Raw genomic sequence first — 20,677 nt, 5'->3', positions numbered from 1 at the left:
GGGGCTCAGCATCGCCCAGGTCACGGGGGGCTCAGCATCGCCCAGGTCACGGGGGGCTCAGTATCGCCCAGGCCGCGGGGGCTCAGCATCGCCCAGGTCACGGGGGGCTCAGCATCGCCCAGGTCATGGAGGGCTCAGTATCGCCCAGGCCGCGGGGGCTCAGCATCGCCCAGGTCATGGAGGGCTCAGCATCGCCCAAGTCATGGAGGGCTCAGCATCGCCCAGGCCGCGGGGGCTCAGCATCGCCCAGGTCATGGAGGGCTCAGCATCGCCCAGGCCGCGGGGGGCTCAGCACCACCCAGGCCGCGACTCTGTGCGCCTGGCCCTCTCCTCTGTCTCCTCCCTCCTCCCATTTTTCCAGAAATAGACACGTTATGTCCGTGTGGACGTCAGGTCAACGCGTGACGCACCTCACTCATTCTTAGGGTCTCACGGCCACATCAAGGAAAGCCCCCACCAACAGACACCTTCTCAATTGCAGGGCTAACAATTTGCTGGCATCCCGGAGTGATTTTATGTCACACTAAGTACATATGAGAGTTATACATGAAAATATAAAAATTAATTTTAAACCTTATAAAATATACAACGCTATATCAATTTGTATATCTACCAATCAAAATAAGTTATCTTCAGAGACCCAACATGGAATTACGATCTGTATATGCTAAAATAGTGGGGCTTCCCTGATGGCTCAGCGGTAAAGAAGCCACCTACAATGCAGGAGATGCAGGTTCAATCCCTGGGTCAGGAAGATACCCTGGAGAAGGAAATGGCAACCCACTCCCATATTCTTGCCTGGGAAATCCCATGGACAGAGGAGCCTGGCTGACTACAGTCCACTGGGTTGCAAAACAGTCTGATACTACTGACCTGGCTTAAAACTCAACGTTAAAAAAAATAAGACCATGACATCAAGTCCATCACTTCATGGCAAATAGAAGTGGAAAAAGTAACAGATTTTATTTTCATGGGCTCCAAAATCACTGTGGATGGTGACAGCAGCCATGAAATCAAAAGCTTCTCCTTGGAAGGAAAGCTATGACAAACCCAGACAGGGTGTTAGAAAGCAGAGACACAGCTTTGTTGACAAAGCTCTGTAGAGTCAAAGCTACAGTTTTTTTCTAGGAGTCATGTAAGGCCACGACTGAGAGACTTCCACTTTCACTTCTCACTTTCAATGATTTCAGAGCTGGCCCATAAAGAAGGCTGAGCACCAAAGAACGACGCTTTCAAATTGTGGTGCTGGAGAAGACTCCCGAGAGTCCCTGGGACTGCAAGCAGATCAAATCAGTCAATCCTAAAGGAAATCAACCCTGAGTATTCACTGGAAGGACTGATGCTGAAGCTTAAGCTCCAATACTTTGGCCACCTGATGCGAAGAGCCAACTCCCGGTACATATACACAATGGAGTATTACTCAGCCATTAAAAAGAATACATTTGAATCAGTTCTAATGAGGTGGATGAAACTGGAGCCTATTATAGAGAGTGAAGTAAGCCAGAAAGAAAAACACCAATACAGTATACTACCACGATATATATGGACTTTAGAAAGATGGTAACGATAACCCTGTATGCAAGACAGCAAAAGAGACACAGATGTATAGAACAATCTTTTGGACTCTCTGGGAGAGGGAGAGGGGGGTATGATTTCGGAGAATGGCACTGAAACATGTATAATATCATATAAGAAACGAATCGCCAGTCCAGGTTTGATGCAAGATACAGGATGCTTGGGGCTGGTGCACTGGGATGACCCAGAGGGATGGTACGGGGAAGGAGGTGGGAGGGGGGGTTCAGGATGGGGAGCACATGTACACCCGTGGCGGATTCATGTTGATATATGGCAAAACCAGTACAATATTGTAAAGTAATTAGCCTCCAATTAAAATAAATAAATTTAAATTAAAAAAAAAAAAAGACGAGCCAACTTCCTGGAAAAGACCCTGATGTTGGGAAAGATTGAGGGCAGGAGGAGAAGGGGACGACAGAGGATGAGACTAGATGGCACACCGACTCAACGGACATGAGTTTGAGCAAGCTCCGGGAGACGCTCAAGAACAGGGGAGCCAGGTGTGCTGCAGTCGATGGGGTCGCAGCAAGTCAGACGCAACCCAGCGACTGAACAAGGACAACAAAAGAGGAGCATCAGGAAGAAGCCCTGGAGAGGGCAGGTCTGTCACTGCCTGTCGCCCAGCCCACCCCTGCCGCACCCCTCTTCACCCCCAGCCTCACCCCTGCACTGGCCGCTCTGTCTCCTGGACCCCGACTGGCTGCCTGGCTGCTCCGCCAGCCCCTTGGCTCACAATCAGCCCTGCTTCCTGCCCACTTCCTGGGCTGGACGTCCACCAGGAGGACAATCGGACTCAGCCTTTTGCTCCCATGTTCAGCTCTGCTCCCCAGGCCCGCACAGCTGGACGAGGAAATCCTGCCCCCCAGACCCCCGGGCCCCAGGCACCTTCAGGCACGTAGGCCTCCTGGCTGTCAGCAGACAGAATCAAACAAATGACCCATAGAGCCGAAAAGGAAATAATAAAGATAATTCAGGAGTTAGAAAACAAGCAAAACGGATGGAACTATTCAATGTGAATAAGAGAAAGTCAAAGAAAGACTTCATAATGGTCTTGAACACTGAGAAGGGATTTGAAAATACTTCCCAAAACTAAAAAGAGAAGAGTCAAATGACTTTGTCTCTACAAACACACAAGAAAAAAAAAGTTTAAGAAGAAACTTCTGTACATGGGGCAAGAAAGTCTTTAAGGTGAGGACTATTTTACATTAGAATTATCACTAATGGAGATCATCACTGTCTTTGATGGTCTTTAAAATAAATTACCAAATATGAAGATCTGAGTTTTGTCCAAGCAGAGCAGCAAGTAGCTTCAGTTATAAAATGAAAATCTTATTAAATTATTTCTAAAGCTCCTTTCAGCTCTAACATTCCATAATTGTGTAATTTTAATTTTTAAACAATAATAAAGGCAATTCCAACATGACATTGTGAGATCACAGGGCCACACTGGGCTAGACTCCCTGTGGAAAGATCCCATCCAACAGAGTGGCTTCAAGAATGAACTGGGATTATCAAAAAAGCTGCAAGGAATGGTGGAAAAACCCCAAGTCACAGCAGTAATGGATGTTGAGTAGATGAGAAATTCAAGACAAAAGTTACTGAAACATATTATTTATATGGCAAAAATTTAAGAATAATAACGCAGGCTCCTAAACACCCTCCCCCACCCCCAAGATGGGCAGGCCTGTGCTGGGTCATTTGATCCTACTGGGGTGATGTCACCACACTGGGTTTAACTACTTTTAATAACTAGTACATTTTGGTCGTCTCTCACTTTGTCCTGCATTAGATCAAATCAGCCTCTCGATGACCTACACCACATGAGTCATAATTTTTCTGTTTATGATTCAGAAAACTGTCTTCAGTCAGTATTTCCCAGCCTACTGTGGGTTTCTTCCAAGAACCAATTTCATCCTCATTGGTTTCCTACAGGAAACCAGACCAACTTCCTATTATTTTATTTTCCTTACTTTTAGCATACCATAGCCCACATCAAATTACCTGGAAGTGAGAGCGAGAGCAGACTCTGTCCTGCACAAAGAGAGGCCCCCGCAAACAATGCCCAGTCCAGAGGTCACGGATTCAGAATGAAACAGCGCGTGCTGATATCAGAGCTTTCTGCGGAACTCCAAACCAAGTGAGAGAAGTACTCTAATCAACTTCTTACAAACATTAAACTCCCAGAAAGAACTTCTGTTTAAAAACTATTGTCCATGAATACAATAAATTCTACAAAATTGGTTCATACGGAGAAATTATTATGAGGAACAAAACACGTGCTTTCCATCCCAACCCAGAAACACGCTGCTGGGAGAGCAGGGAGGCAGCTGAAGACCGAAACACAGAGCCTTGGCGTGGGCAACGGGCGGGCACAGGAGCCACCACTATGCTGGTTGTTACCAGCTGCCGCCAGGCGAGCCCTCCCCACACCCACTCTGTCCATCATTAATAATCCATCTGACGTGAGATCACAGAAGGAAGAATGCGTGGAACATGGGCTTTCCAAGGACACTGTGACCATGGCCTGCTCTCACCTACTCCTCCAGAGCACCTGGGGTGCCAGGAAGTAAGCGCTGTCACCTGTCATACACGGCTCAGTAGAACACGTCTGAATATGGAGGATTCTGGTGTGAACATACGTCAGATTCTCCTTAGACCCCCTCCATCCTCCTCATTTCTGAGGGAAAGTACCATTTCAGGCTTTACAAGTTCGTACCATCATTATCTGACAGAGAATTTATACCAAATCCAAAACCTATGCGCCACCAAAGGAAGAATGCATTTAAGGTGCGTATCACACAGAGAGACACCAAGAGCAGCGGTTCTCAAAGGGACGCCCCGACCAGGTCAGCATTGCCAGGACACGTCCTGGAAGAGGAGGCCCCTGCAGGTCAGACTCTGTGGCTGATGCTGCGGTGGGCCCTCCTCAGGCAGGAAACTTCTAGAGAAGAAGCCACTCAGTGTGAATCCCTCCTGACCCTTCATCTTCACATCACTGAGCCACCCCTACATCTTCGCATCACTGAGCCACCCCTACGTCACAAACCGCTCGTAACCTAACGGCCAAGGCCTCGTGTCTGGCCCTCACTCGGCCTGCAGACGCCACTCCTGCCTCAGAGGGCCTAATCTGCTGACTGGCTCACACAGTTCCACTCTCCTGCCTCCCCATCCCGTGCCCTTGTCATCCCTGACTCCCACCCTCCCCAGGCTAAGCGCTCCCCTCCCTGAGGATCAGTCTTCATCCTCTGTCTCCACCTGCTGCCTTGGCTTCAGCCTCTCCAGAATCCTTAGAACTGAACTCCAAATCTTTCTCCAACCTCACAACATGCTTTAAATTACCTTTGCCCTGCATTACCTGAGTGTCCCTCAAGTCCTGTTGATAAAACGTGTCCAGGGGGACCCCTCACACCCCACCCAGCTCAGCAGTCCTTCCTCCAACACCAGCTTCCAGCCTTGGGACCACCAGGCCCCCAGTCCTGACAGCAGCGGGCCAGCCCCACCAGGCCCCCCACTTCATCCACTCACGCCCAGTTCGGCGGCCACCACCTTCACCCAACAGCTTCCTGCACTTCTGAAGCCCCACCTCCACTCACCTCTGAATCTGTCTCCTGTTCAGAAACAAGACAAGGAGCTCATTCATGCTGCTTTTATTCAACATAATTCTGGAAGTCCTAGCCACAGCAATCAGAGAAGAAAAAGAAATAAAAGGAATCTAGATGGGAAAGGAAGAAGTAAAACTGTCACTGTTTGCAGATGACATGATGCTATCACAGAAAATCCTAAAGATGCCACCAGTAAACTCCTAAAGCTCATTAAGGAATTGAGCGAAGCTGCAGGAAACAAATCCGTCGCATTCCTACACACTAACAATGGAATATCAAAAAGAGAAATTAAGGAAACAAGCCCATTTACCATCATGTCAAAAAGAATTAAATGCCTAGAATAAGCCTGCCTGAGGAGGCAAAGGGCCTGTGCTCTGACAACTGCAAGGCGCTTATGAAAGAGTAAAGACAACACAGGCAGATGGAGAGATGTATTCTTGGGCTGGAGAAACTATACTGTCAAAATAACTATACTACCCACGGCAATCTACAAATCCAATGTGGTCCCTATCAGATTACCAGTGGTGTTTGTCACAGAAATGAATTTTTTAAATTTGTATGGAAACACTAAAGACTCTGAACAGCCAAAGCAATCACGCAAAAGAACAGAGCTGAAGGAATCACGTTGGGCAAAAGATGCTCAACATCACTAAGTATCAGGGAAATGCAAATCAAAACTACAAGGAGGTATCAGCTCACAACAGCCAGAATCGCCATCATCGAAAAGTCCACAAAGAGCAAATGCTGGAGAAGCTGCGGAGGAGAGAGAACCTGGGACACACTGGTGGGACGAAATTAGTGCAGCCAATAAGGAAACTAGTGTGGAGGTTCATAAACCAAAACAAGAGTGAGTGGCCCCGTGACCCCACTCCTGGGCGTATGCTCAGGAAAGACGAAAACTCTACTTCTTTTGAAATAGATACATGCACCCCAATGCTCACTGTAGTGCTGTTTACAACAGCCAAGACTGGGAAGCAACCTGTGGCCATCAACAGACGAATGCATAGACAAGATGTGCTATGTATATACAGTGGAATATCAGACATAAAAAAGTGAAGTAATGCCATTTGCAGAAACATGGATGATCCTACAGAGTGTCGTATTAAGTGAAGACGGCCAGAGACAGGCAGGAATCGTATGATAGAAACATGGATGTGGAATCTAAAAAAATGATACAAATGAACGTCTTGACCAAAAAAATAGACTCACAGACAGAGAAAACAGATTTATGGCTACCAACAGGGATAGCAGGGTGGCAAGGTGAGAGATAAATTAGGAGTTTAGGGAATTAATTATGGAATGAATTAATAAGTATGGAATTAACATACACACACACACTACATATAAAATAGATAAACAACAAAAATCTGCTGTGCAGCACAGGGAACCACATTCCATTGTAAATTAACTACTTCAATTTCAAAAGTGGCTAATTTAAAAACACACACACACAGAGGCCGCTCAAATCCAGCCCAGCGCCCCACCTGCCCATTCCTCCCAGCACACTTCTCATTCAGCTCACGTGGGACACGCATCATGTCACAAACATGTTCCATGTCTCCTCGTTTCTGACTCTCAGCCTTGTATTTTTACCTCAATTTCAACTACCCGCTCCCACTAACAGCGTCTGTAAACTCCTCCCTGAACCTCCCTGACACCATGCACGCTTTCCCGAGACTGAGATCACCTGTCTCTAAAGACCCAAGGACATCAGCGCCTGCCTCTGCCATCCGTGAGAAAGCCAAGACCCCCTGTGGCGGAGGTGGGTGCTCCACTCTGCCATGCACGCAAATGCCATTGAAGGGCTAACCTATCTTACAAACCAAAATTCATCTCCAATTAAGCACCATTTCTGCCCATTAGCTGGCCTTTAGGCGAAGCAGACAAAACCCAATAAAAACAGATAAACTTCGCATGGAGCCACTTAGAGGAAATCAGCTAAGCTCCTGCGGTCTCTGTTCGCACAGCCCGGCCACTCTGGGGTGCTAACCAGACGCAGCAGGACATGCACGTACGGAAAGCACGGTGGACCTTCTAAACCAATTACAAAGCATTCTGGAGAAAGGAGAGGACTGGCTCACTTAACGCTAAAACGACAGGGGAAGCCCTCATATACACAAGTCTATAAAGCGCCCGCATCTCCCCACCATTCCACCTATGGCTCCAGAGGTGATAAACCATCTACCAAACACCACCACAGAGGAAACGTCCTAATCCAGAGGAAGCTGAGTAACAGAGCGCTCATCCAAAACATTCTGTTTTGTCTGGAGACAGCAAGAAGCCTAGAGATAAATTACAACGTGAAGATGGACAGGCTGCCTCAATCCAGGATAAAGTCTTCACTCCTGGAGTGGCAGTTACTGCTTCTCCAGAGGAGAGGGGACAGGCCCTCAAGGCACAGCATGCCGGAGACACCTTTTCAGATGGAAAATACATTCAGAATCACTTAGAAAAATAACTCTGTTCTCACCAAAAGACAAGACCCTGACACCTTCACCCAACCCAGAGCTTAAGCGTGGATACAGAACAGAATCATCAGAAACTAAGAAAGGAAACAAGCACCTCCCGCGACAGCACAGACGGCACAGAGGTCTCCTTGCTGGTGGGCCGGTCGCCGTCCTCCAAAGTTAGCGTCGGAGAAAATGTGCTGTGAGGGTTTAATTGTGGCATCAATAATGAGACTGGGCTTTCTACTTGCTTCTCTTGCCATGTTCTACCCTTGGTTTCATTGATCCAGTCTATAATTTCTTCCTTAAACTGGCAGAGAATATAAAACAGGCATCTAGTTTCCATTTCGCCCCAAGCTGGGGGTGTGGAGAAACAGCAACCACCTCAAATACTTTCTGAAGCCAGAATGCCAGGTTTACTGATGAAACAGCCAAAAATGCTGATACAGTTTCTGTTCTCTTTAGTTTGGGGGTGGGGGCTGTTTTAACTTGGAATTAGTTGCTTGTATTTCCAAGCTCCACTAATTACCCTGATTAAACATGTATCTAAAAGGATTCATACCATCCCTGGCTTCGAATCTCACTCGGACACAGCAGCAGAAACTGGAGTCAAGCAGACTGCCAGAACTCTGGGGGTAGTTCCTTAGGTTCCAGAAAGACCCTGCTCTAAGGAGAGGTAGACAGACCCCCGGAGAATCTGCCTGAATCAATGGAAGGAAGTCAGCATGAGCTACGTGTGTCACAACACTGCGGGAACAAGAGTCCAAACAGAGTTTTTCTCCCATTGATTTTTACTACTCACAAGAAAACGTTAATTCCATTAATTCTGACATATTGGCACCCAAAAATACTATTTTCTCAGCCAGTAATATCATCACTACCAAAAATTAATATTAAAAGTTTTATTGACTTAATTTTCCAACATTTGAACAAAAGACTTCATTCACAATGCGAGTTAAGGTAGCAGAAAATACATCCAAGTGGGGTTTGTGACTGTAAGATCAACCCCAAAGAAACGAATACTCTTATTCTAATGTCATCAGTAAGATTTAATACACTGTTCACCAACAGAGAATATACTTTTAAAAAATGTATCAGCATTTCTGTTGGGATTCTTAATACCCAAACTAGCGTGAAGAATTAAATTCGAGGACTAGAACTAGCAGTTAGTGCTGTATCAGGACCGCCGCTCATCTGCCTCGTTGCGCTGCAGAGACCAACACAACGGTGTAAAGCAATTTCCCCCCAATTAACAGTGAATTTAAAAATAATTTAAAAAACAGATTAAAAGACACAGAAGAAAAAAAAAAGAAGCAAAAGTAAAATGCAGAACTCAGGGCAGAGCAGAGAAAGCATGCTACGCCGGACGGCTCACCTTGACGTGGCTCTGGGCTCCGAGGTTGTAGATCTCGGTGGGCTTCACCTCGTTGATGATCTTCACGAGGCAGGTGCTGTCGGTGAGGTCACCGTAGTGCAGCTTCATGTCTGCAGAATTGAAACACACACCGTGAGCGGGAAGGGAACAGTAATGTGCATTCTGAACACCTGAACCCAGACTGGCTCTGGGGTGGTGTCCGTGACTGCCACCTGAAAAGAGACTAAGCAGCAGAGCTCACACTTGCTGCCACGTCTACAGAGGACCTGTGAAAACTCCGACGAGCCTGCCGCAGAAACAGAATCACCACAGGGTTACACGATTAATGTAGCTTATGGCGCCCAGGTGACGGTAAGACATGCCACAAAAGAATGGATTCAAAGAAAACCTGGAAATAAAATGTACACTCTCCAAAGAAATCTGTAACGTACTGGTAGTGGTGAGGATGGCTCTATTCAGAAACTTTTCTCCAGTCCTTCATAAACAGTCCTGAAGCCACTGTGGAGTGCCTGACATGGGCCACGGCTGATCAAAAGACATCTAAAGTGTTCTGATCCCAAATCTCAGCCAATCCCCACACGGACTTCCCTGCTGTAACAGGTGACACAGGCCAGTGGGCAGCCTACTAACTTGCTATTTTCATTACTTTTACATTTTGGTCTACAGCTAAATACAGTGGCAGTACCTTTCTGCATTTTGCACAAAACGATGGTAATTTGCAGGGAGGCTTCACTGAAAAACCTAAGTATTAAAGGTGGAAAGACAACCAGCAGGTCATCTTCCTGATGACATCACTGCCTGTGCGATGGACCCGAGCCTTCCAATATTCAGGGCCTTGAAGTGAGTAGAGGCTCCTGGACGGTCTCTGCTGGCGGGAAGTACCCATGTCCTCGTCCCGCCTATGTCTCCTAGGTGTTGCGGGCCGCGATAGAGTCAACCTCTCTCTGCCTCCACCAGCAAAACGGACTCCTTCATGACCTCAGGAACTGCTGCCGAGGTCACAGAAGAAAACTGGGATGTCAACTTGCAAGTGCGTCACCAAAAACAACACACAACAGCAGAGACTGACAACTGCCTGTAAAGAGATTTACATATATTTTTGACTGCCGTCTGCTTTTGGACCTGTACTCCCTGATTATTTTTAATATTAATGTACAAAGACTGCTTGACTTGATTAAATTAGACCAAATGTGCAAAGCAGAGGTTGGCTCTGTGTGGAGCTGATCTGGCTCCAGGGCACGGGGACACCTGGAGAAGGAGATCAAAGGCTGGCCTGCTGAGGGCTCTCAGGCAGCGTCGTCACCTGCCAGGCCCCTGGGCACAGCCTCAGCACGATGACTCCACGGCCCAGGGCCACAGGCAGGCAGGGAAAGGCTTCAGAGTGTGCAGACAGCAGTCAGGGCAGGTAACTCAGGGGTAAGTAACTGGGGTGTGATGGGCTTTGAAGAGAATGACACTTGAAAATGCCTTATCATAATACAGGAAGTTACACAGAAAGAGAGTTTAGAGACAGAAAATGGCTTACTTCCTTCAATGTGAGCCTGGGGGTTCTTATACAGATGCTCGATTCGGCCAGTATTGAACGAACTGGATCGCCGTACAATTCCATGGACCTGCATTTTTATCATGTGGAAGGAAAAGGATAAATTATAAATCAGCAATGAAGACTGATTAGAAATTCAGCGGTTATTCTGCTAACATTCAGCTTTTCCAAACAACATGTAACTGTGATACACAGACGTTATTTTGAATTAGTAGAAATAATTCGACACTTGCTCTTCCCCAGCCCCTGGCCGCCACCTGCAGGCACCTCCCTCCATCCCTTCCCTGTGTTTTCACTGCCAATCTCAACCCAAGTATTTAGATAGTAACACAACTTCACAGTGAGAGCTTAGTTGTAGATACTCAAGTGTCTCCTTTTCCAAACTCACACACACACACTTAGTCCTGCCACTGACGAAACTCTCTTCCATTTGGAACTGAAGACAGGCCCTGTGCGGCCGCATCCATCGCAAGCCTGGCCCGTCTCGCAGACTGGGACACGAGGTCAGGGCTCTATGCCTCCCGCCCAGCCCGGCCCCCCCGAGCTCTGCAGCAGGCACTGGGTGTCTAAAGAAACACGTCTCTCCATCCATGAGAGAACTGGGGAGCAGCTGCTATTATGCAGTCATGTGGAAAAGCTAAGAAGGTGAAGTAGTTCAGGGCAGGGACAAGACTGAGGTCCTATGAGATTTAAGACATGAAGGAAACTCAAAGGAAGGGAGGATTTTTTTCTTTCAATCTTTATCTTTGACTTAACCATGACAAGTGTGAAGGGGAAAAAAAGTAGTTGGAACCAGAACGCATACCTGTCCGACACTGAAGAAAAGACTATTTGTGTCAGACACATTAGAGAAATTGTTCAAGACCTGCTCTCACTTCCTCCTCCGTGTTGCCAATGCTAATACCAGCTTATGTCACCGGCTGCCCATGTTCCAGTTCTCCTGGTGGCAGTTTTAATCCTTCTCTTATTTTAGAAGAGTTCCTCCTACGTTGGGTAGTTTCATTTGCAGCTGAATACACTTCTATATTTTAACTCAATCGTTTTCTGTCTATTTCGAACAAAAATTAATCCTTGGCATGACTCAAATATTCCTAGTGGGGGGGGTGGGGAGTTATAAGCACATAAGACTTTCTTTCAAAGAGAAAGAAATGTCATCGTCATTCTACGTGGCATACATGAGAAACTGGCTTCCGCAAAGGGTACAACACATCCACAATTAATAATTCTGCTGGTCAGATGCTTCATCCAAAGACCTAAAACCACATTATTTCCCAAAAGAGCTAAAACCAGAACAAGTTTGTAAACATGAGAATATTTTAAGACAGGACCATCACAAACTTGGTTGCCATTTCGGGAAGCCAAGAGTAAAATATAGGAAACATTACATTGAGATTTGGGTATACAAACCCCTTACTTAAGGGCTTCTCAGGTGGGGTTAGTGGTAAAGAACCTGCCTGCCAATGCAGAAGACATAAGAGATGCAGGTTTGATTCCTGGGTTGGGAAGATCCCCTGGAGGAGGGCATGGAAACCCACTCCAGTATTCTTGCCTAAAGAATCCTATGGACAGAGGAGCCTGGTGGGCTACAGTCCATGGGGCTGCAAAGAATCAGACATGACTGAAGTGACCTAGTACACACACACACATACACACACACACACCCATTACTTAATTTAAAAGTAGAGAAAATTCTTACATTAAACTTTGAATTAACTCAACCTCATAGTCTCCAGTTTTTCAAGTTGCTAATGACAAAGTTCAGCTACTCTATAAATTTAATAAACTTTAATAAAAACCAAGTTCACATGTATACTTATACATATCAAAACTGGTATTTACTACCAAAGTTACTTCTGAAATACAGAGATCTCAGATGTAAGTTGAGCTTTATTTAACAGGATAGAGGGAAATTTTTAAGTTCTAAAAACAGATAATTTAGTTTTGACAATGAAAAACTATAAATAATATGATTTAGTCTTTTTCTCTTGAAGGCTGGTCTCTGGATAAGTCACATATCCCAACAGCCCAAAGCAAAGGGAAATGCTATATACATACACATTTTATATTAACATGAAGTGAAAGTGAAAGTCGCTCAGTTGTGTCTGACTCTTTGTGACCCCAGGGACTATACAGTCCATGGAATTCTCCAGGCCAGAATACTGGAGTGAGTAGCCTAACCCTTCTCCAGCAGATCTTCCTGACCCAGGAATTGAACCGGGGTCTCCTGCATTGCAGGCAGATTCTTTACCAGCTGAGCCACCAGGGAAGGCCTTTGTATCAACATAAAGGACTGTTACAAATAGTCAACGACATTGATGGACCCGTATGAAATCAGACAATTACACGAAGTCACAGCAAGTAAAGAATTTAGGACTTTACTGCCACACTCACAACCAAAAGCATTAAGCACTAGTTTGGGGCCTTTAAAAAAAAAAATTTGTGTTTTAATTTCCCCTCACTCCCAACTCTTGGTATGTGTATATAGGGGAAGAAAGACTGCCAAATGTTTAATCCATGACAGCAGGTATTATTCTAAGAACTAATGAAAGCTGAGTCTGTCTCCTTCTGAGACAGGTGAAATGCAAACTTTAAGACAAGCCAAAATGTGTGCACGTTGGATAATCTAGTTAAGAATTTGAGATTAGCAGCTTTTTCTTACAGAAGGGATGTATTTAATAGGTAGGATTTTCTGTTTGTTTTTATAAGGATCTTTGGAGAAAAAGAAATGAGCGAGGAAACCAAAGTGAAGAGATGAATGAGCTAACTTCGAATAAATTTAACCAAAATTATTATTAAATTACAGAAGTTGGAAAACAAAATTTCTGAAAATCTGAGGGTGTTAAATGGAAGTGAGCATTTCTGAAAAGCAACAGTGATGAAAACGAAAATTTCAAGTTCTCACAATGTCAGAACAAAGCCAGTTTGACTTCAAAACCAAGAGTCAGATTAGGCTGTATAACACAGAAATGCTGATTAACTGATCACAGTCGATTGACTGACCACAGTGAAGAAAACAGAAAGCCATCACCACCGGATTTTTAAATTCTCCACGTCGCGGTTTCTCCTGGAGTCAAGAGTCCTCCAGAGGCTGCTTGAGGCACGTGCCTCTGAGAAGCCGGATGACGGGTTTCCGTCAACGGCCAGCACGCACGGGCCGTACCCGCGCACGCACGAGCGGCAGCCTGCACGCACGGGCCGTGCCCGCGCACAGACTGTCCTGTGTGAGTGAAAGCACAGCACCCTCACAGCCCCTCCGACCGTGACTCCCATCCATAGGCCAGGGTGCTGCCGAGACCACGCAGCCAGCACGTTGGCCTATGGAGGGCAAACGTGGCCATCAGGCCAACAGCCAGCGTTGCAGAGTGAAAGCCACAGAAAGCTTGGTCTCTTTGCACGGAGGCCTCGAGGATTTCCAGCAACTCAGAAGGAAGGACCCACAGCTGAGGAACCGACGATCGGGAGCTGGTCCTCGCAGACAGCCCCCAGGGCCTGCACAGCCCACGCCAGCTCTTCTCTCTCTCAGGCAGGGACACCGCGCTCACCTCTCCTCTGTTTATATTCTGAGTCCCTGTGCCCCTGTCACCGAGTGGAGCAACATAGGTTGTCCACATACTCCCAAATACAGCTTTTAAAGGGTTTGACCGTGTCCTTCATTTTTCTGGTTTCTCTCTGTATTTTTGCACAAATAGGTACAAAAGCATATTGTTGGCTTATCTGCTAACGACGATACCAGGAAGCCAGCTGAAACCAGAGGTACCTTCACAGGAAGCTTCCCTCCTCTGGTTTCCTTTTCCCTCGCGATGAAAAGAAGCAGGTGCAGGGGCAGGGCTTGGGCAACATCACACACCCGCCCTTCCCCGGTGCGAGTGACAGGCGGGACTAAGGGCCTCCTGCACAGTCTGCATCCCTCAGCTGGTCAGCACCGAGCTGCACCCCCTGCCTCTCCTATAAGGGTCAGCCCCTGGGGCCCCCGGGCTCCTCTGCACTGTTGCCCACATGCATCTCACCTGCTCCTCACCATGATCTGGGGGACACGGGTACGCAGTTCCTAAGTCTCCGAGAGGCCGTGGAGCTGGCAAAGGATAAGGACACAGTCCTGCGTGGGGATGGCCAAGGGCTGCCTCGGAAGCACCCTGCCTGCTCACCCCCTGCTCCAAGTTGGCTGGCACACTACAACGGGGCAAATTGCCCTCTGCACTTTAACAGTGTGTAGAATTAAATCCATAAAGGTTAAAGGGAGATTTTCTACAAAACCTGAGAATTATTGGCTTTTCTCATCACAAGATGACACCTGCAGACATTCTGTAAATAATGAACACAGGCTAGACCTCTCTTTATGACCACTCAGTGTGCGTGTGTGCATGTGTGTGTGTGTGTGTGTGTGTCTGCGTGCTCACTCGTGTCTGACTCTGTGCGACCCCATGGACTGTAGCCTGCCAGGCTCCCCTGTCCATGGGATTCTCCAGGCAAGAATACTGGAGTGGGCCTGTTCCAAGGGGCTTGCCATTTCCTTCTCTAATGATATCATATATAACATAACTCTAAAGTTCTCTGCTTTGCAGAATACATATTGATCACCCAATTATTACAGGAATCCATGTATATGAACATGTGTGTATATTTCTATAATTACATTTTACCTATCTTGATGGCATTACAAGATGTAGAACTAGTTATTATTTGATAAGGGCACAGAAGGTTTAATCATACCTGCTCCTAATTAAAGTCTAAGAGTCAAAGTTCTCAAAAATTATGAGTCACAGTAAAAAAAAACCAAAAACTACATCCTTTTCTTCCAGTCCTGCTGGCGCTCAGCTGCCAGATCCCTTGCTATTGCTTTTCCGCTGGTCCCTGTGCACGTTTTTTAAGCAGCGCACCTGCCACCGGAAGAATGTGGCACCCCATGTTATTCAGCAAACACCGCCGCATCAGGAGGAACACGTGGGCCGCTGCTCGGGATTCTGTTCACTGCAGAGCACAAGTCTCTAGAGAGGCGCGTATCCAAACACCGTTCTTAAAAAGGGTAAGGTGCACACACAGAGCTACACCCATTTCATACATAAAACTCTCGTTTGTACTGGGGAAAGCAGTAAACTTGGAAGGAGGAGAAAAAGCAGGAAAGGAAGATGAGGGCAAGGGCAGCAAACGCAGCTGCTGCACCGGCCGCCCCGACCCACCGGCCAAGGGCTGGAAAGCCAGCGTCCTGAGGTCAGCTCTGCCGCTCAGGCTGGAGGGCAGTGTAGCTGTTACTGCTCGGTGCAAATCAAGGGACTTCACTGGGAGCGGGACTTTTTTGTGTAGCCACGACCTCATAAAGTCACCCAAGAAGGGCACGGTGGCTGCTGGTTTATCTGAGAATGTGGGGAGCATGCAGAGCCAGGAGCAGGGAGGGGGGCCGCCCGCGTTCGCCAGCAGATAAACTGCACAATGGGCTGGCGCGGGGACAGGCCCGGGGGCTCATTCCGCCCCTGCCTCCTTATCAGAGTTTCCGTGGAAAACACGCACAGAGGAAGCGGAGGAAGCAGGAGGCCGCGCAGGCCGCGGGATTCCACCGGCTCGGGGACTCACCTCGTAGCCCTTCTCCAGCAGGAACTCGGCCAGGTAGGAGCCGTCCTGGAAGACAAGGAAGAGGGACAAGGTCAGACCACCGCAGCCACGCCCGAGGCTTGAGAACAGCCTTTCAGGGGCTCTGTGGGCGTAAACAAGGCCCACAGCAACCGACAGGAAAAACGGTTCAGACGACACCCGACGTGAGCGCCGCGCACTGCTCTGCTGTCCTCCTTTCCACAGGCGGGAGCTCATCTGAGCCCACAGGGGGACGAGGCAGGGGGCGCTGGCACCACCACCCGCACAGGGAGAGTGCTGAGGTCCAGGGACCCTGGGGGCAACGGGCAGAACGTGAGGCTTCAGAGGCTGGTGGATCTGGGTCAGGTTTGGCCACTTGTAAGCCGTGTGAAAACACAGAACGTGTGGGCCTCACAGAAGGCCTTGGTGCTGCTGGGACATAAAACAGGACCCTGACAACATCGGGGGTGGGGGTCACTGGGGGAGGGATGAGACAGGAGCTGCAGGGGCTGGGGAGAGTGCAGGGCGAGGACGGGGAGGGGGCCGAGAATACGGGGTGCTGACATCCCTGGGAAAAGCCAGCACGTGGAGAAGAGGCCCTCCAGGCTTCGAACCCAAGGGTCCGGAAAGTCACGAGAAAGCGTTTAGGGGTTTTGAGGTGGGGTGGAGGTGGGGGCAGTGACGTGATCAGGTCTGTATCATCCCTGCAGGCACACGTGAATGGATCACAACAGAAGGAGCACACTTATTTTATATAGAATATTAAGAGCTTCATCTGTATGCACCTTAAGTCATGCTTTCTCTACGATCAAGGTGTTGGACTAAACACAGAGATTCGCAACTTGTTTTTTATTTTTTTTAATTTTATTTATTTAGGCTGTGAGGGGCCTCCGTTGCTGCCAGGCCCTTCTCTAGCTGTGACAGGCGGGGGCCCTTGTCCAGTTGCACTGTGGGCCTTCTCCTTGTGGCATCTTCTCTCGTTGAGGCTCCTGAGCTCCAGAGCTCAGGCTCAGTAGCTGTGCTGCACAGGCTAAGCTGCTCCATGGCACGTGGGATCTTCCCAGACCAGGATCGATCCCATGTCTCCTGCGTGGGCAGGCAGATTCTTCACCACTGAGCCACCAGGGAATCCCCTCCCAACTTATTTTCTAAAATTCTTTTATAAATGCCTAAGTAAGGATAGGGGTCTGTGTATTTTATGTGCCAATTTCAGGGAAAGAAGGTACAAGAGTCATCTAACCGAAGCACTAACAAGCCGCACGGCACAAAATCACAGTTCCAGAGACAGCGATGGTGCAGACCACCCCAGCCCCGCCAGGGTGACCAGGCGCTGCACAGCCAGCCCGTAGCTGCGTTTCTGCTCCCAGCCCAGGCAGGCCCCTCACCCATCCAGGCTTCACAACTGCTGGGGCTCTGTGCGCAAATCTGGTTGGGAGCACTTGGGTTTTCTTTGGTTTCCTAAGTTTGAAAAAATCTTAAAATATCCTTTTGAGCTTCAAAGGTAGACACTCCAGGAATAAGAAAAATGAAGTGGGCTTTATTCCTATCATTGCTGGACTCAAAAGCTGGGACTGGAGACACCCTGCGGGTCCTGGAAATGGCGCAGTTGCCTCGAGGGTGTTCACGCTTTAGCGCAGAAGTCAGGACGGACTCAGGCAGGACCGCTCGGCAAGGGTACCAGGGACACGTTTTGTGGTTCATTGAAACATGCAGCAAATTTTCTTCTGACTCCTTGACATAAATATTCCTGTATATAGACTCATGTGGAGAAGAAGACAGATGGTCTGGCATATTCCTTTTCCTCTCCCTCTCATGATATACACACGGCTGCTTGGTTTCACACACCCAACATGCAAAGTAAATCAGACAAGACTGCTGAACAATGCGCACTCCGACAAGCCAGGCTGATCGACAGGACCCCAAAGCCTTATCAATCAACCAATCAATCAGAAAATAGCCTAGCAGAGAAGCATCTATGACCGCACCGCAGCCGGTCAGACCGCCCTGGAGAGACGTGTCTTCTTGTCTGTGCTGTCGCCACTCTGAAGTGCTCCACACTACGCTTTGCACACTTTTTGTGTCTCTTGGAATAAAAAGTTAAAATGCACTGTACTTCACCACAGTTGCCCAGAATATTTTAAAAAGGAAAAAAGGCAGCGGTGAGACCCTGGGGGAGGGGCGAGCTGTGATTATCCGGACGCTGATGCGACGCAGGCCTGCCGGGACTGGACGCTGTCAATAGGTCTTGTTCTTCTCACCGGGCCCTCCTCAGACTTTCCAGCCGCCTGGAACATTCTGCACCAGCGGTGGCACCCGCTTCCTCCCCACTTCCTTGCCAGGCCTCCCGAGCGATAGGGCCAGCAACACAGTGTGGGAACGGAGCTGCAGGGCCCCAGGCCCCGGCCTCCCCAGCCCCCGACCCTGCGCCGAAGCCCCTCCAGCAGGACGGGTGGAAGACTGACCCGTCACGCCCCCGAGGCCGCAGCCAGCGCCGCAACTGGACACCCGACTCTGCAAATCCGAGGGGCTAAGGGACTAAGAGCCCAGCTCACTCACCACAAGCACACTGACTCTGGGACAGGTTCCAGCCTGGGCTCAGTCCTCGTCACAGAAATGTTTTCACTGGAGAGCTGATACTCCAACTGTGACTCTTTCCATCTGACTTTGCACACATCTATTAAAAGAATCTCCTTTCCATATTAAAGGCCATACAGCTTGAAGCAAGCACTGCGGCTTTGACGTTTTCAAAACACAGAAGTATTTTCTATCTTATTCTCGCAGGAACACCCCTGGAGCGCAAGCAGCCACTTGGCCTGTGAGCTACGGAGGCAGCTGGAGGTCAGCTGCCCACCTGGTCCCCACCGTGAGAGGGGAGGCAGGACTAGAGCCCGGGGCTCCCACCACTGTCACCCAGAAAACACGGTCCACCCCTGGGACCCACCAGCCCATGTCAAAACCCAACACGGTAATAAAAACTCCAAAATGGATTCATTGGTAAATCAAATTGCTTTTGTTGCTTTGCCATCATGACAGGGCAATGGTGCTTCTTGTTTTACCCAAGTGACCCAAACGCAGAGGTCCCATAACTTCAGGACCACCTGGAGCTCAGAGGACTGGGCAGGACACAGGGCCTCAGGTGGGCACCAGAGCCTCTGGGGAAGTGCCACAGGGCTGTCTGGAGGTGGACTTGGGTTGGTAGTGGATGTTCGTTCTGGGCTGTAAAGCCCAGGAGCCAGAGCCACTGGCTAGAATCCAAAACAGGCAGATTTCGGTGCCTGGGGCCGCAGCTGTGTCCCTGAGTAGTTCTGTCCTTCACCTCCATGGATTGTTCCAGATATAAACCCATAAAATTCACAGCAACTCTAGAAGTTAACTGAATCGTATTTTGATTGTAGGATAAAAATTATCTAAAATTTCACATCTATGAAAAGCTGAAGGAAGTGGAGGAAGGTCCCCCATTCTCCTGATGTCCAAAGAAGGCTGAAATAGCCCTGAAGACCCTCATGCCCACCCACGACCACACACGAACGTGCCTGGACATCCACCTTCCCACAGAGAGGAGGGGCCATTTCTCCTCTCTTTTCAAACATGGACCCTCTTCTAGCCCAGAGGATGAATGAGGACAGTGCTGTCTCAGATGCAGCCTGAGCACGTGGCCGCTCTGAAATGCACCTGAATCAGACCATACATTTCTGCCAGGCATTGCAGGAAGCTTCTTCACACAGAGGAAGACAAGCAGAATTGGGTGAAGAACAGATCACTGATAAAATGAACTCCCTTGTTTACATCACCTGGAACACCAAGAAGTAAAACACCCCTCCTGCAAGAAAAGAGCCTCACCAACACTGCCTGCCATGTGCTTTAACTCTAGGTGTGCCGGTCGCTCTACAGCGAGTCTAGGTGTGCCGGTCACTCTACAGCGAGTCTAGGTGTGCAAAACACTCTACAGCGAGTCTACGTGTGCCGGTCGCTCTACAGCAAGTCTAGGTGTGCCGGTCACTCTACGGCGAGTCTAGGTGTGCAAAGCACTCTACAGCGAGTCTAGGTGTGCCGGTCGCTCTACAGCGAGTCTACGTGTGCCGGTCGCTCTACAGCGAGTCTACGTGTGCCGGTCGCTCTACAGCGAGTCTAGGTGTGCAAAGCACTCTACAGCGAGTCTAGGTGTGCCGGTCACTCTACAGCGAGTCTAGGTGTGCAAAGCACTCTACAGCGAGTCTAGGTGTGCAAAGCACTCTACAGCGAGTCTAGGTGTGCCGGTCACTTTACAGCGAGTCTAGGTGTGCCGGTCGCTCTACAGCGAGTCTAGGTGTGCCCGTCGCTCTACAGCGAGTCTAGGTGTGCCGGTTGCTCTACAGTGAGTCTAGGTGTGCCGGTCACTCTACAGTGAGTCTAGGTGTGCAAAGCACTCTACAGCGAGTCTAGGTGTGCCGGTCGCTCTACAGCGAGTCTAGGTGTGCAAAGCACTCTACAGCGAGTCTAGGTGTGCCCGTCGCTCTACAGCGAGTCTACGTGTGCCGGTTGCTCTACAGTGAGTCTAGGTGTGCCGGTCACTCTACAGTGAGTCTAGGTG

At 48.6% G+C, this 20,677-nt stretch overlaps 1 protein-coding gene across 2 annotated transcripts in view; it reads right to left on the bottom strand.

The window, feature by feature from the left end:
- The window catches only part of GMDS (GDP-mannose 4,6-dehydratase), a 433,555-nt gene that overhangs the window by 325,935 nt on the left and 86,943 nt on the right, over nt 1-20,677 (bottom strand). For both annotated transcript variants that reach the window (XM_061399004.1, XM_061399005.1), the window contains exons 2-4: nt 16,111-16,155; nt 10,525-10,612; nt 9,000-9,109 (exon numbers count right to left, since the gene is read on the bottom strand). In XM_061399004.1, the coding sequence (XP_061254988.1) occupies nt 9,000-9,109; nt 10,525-10,612; nt 16,111-16,155 (243 nt within the window). The remainder of the gene's footprint in view (nt 1-8,999; nt 9,110-10,524; nt 10,613-16,110; nt 16,156-20,677) is intronic.

Source organism: Bos javanicus, chromosome 23, assembly GCF_032452875.1.
Source record: "Bos javanicus breed banteng chromosome 23, ARS-OSU_banteng_1.0, whole genome shotgun sequence".
Classification (NCBI taxonomy): domain Eukaryota; kingdom Metazoa; phylum Chordata; class Mammalia; order Artiodactyla; family Bovidae; genus Bos; species Bos javanicus.
Note: the sequence above shows the minus strand (reverse complement) of the source record. Positions and strands in the feature narration are given on the sequence as shown.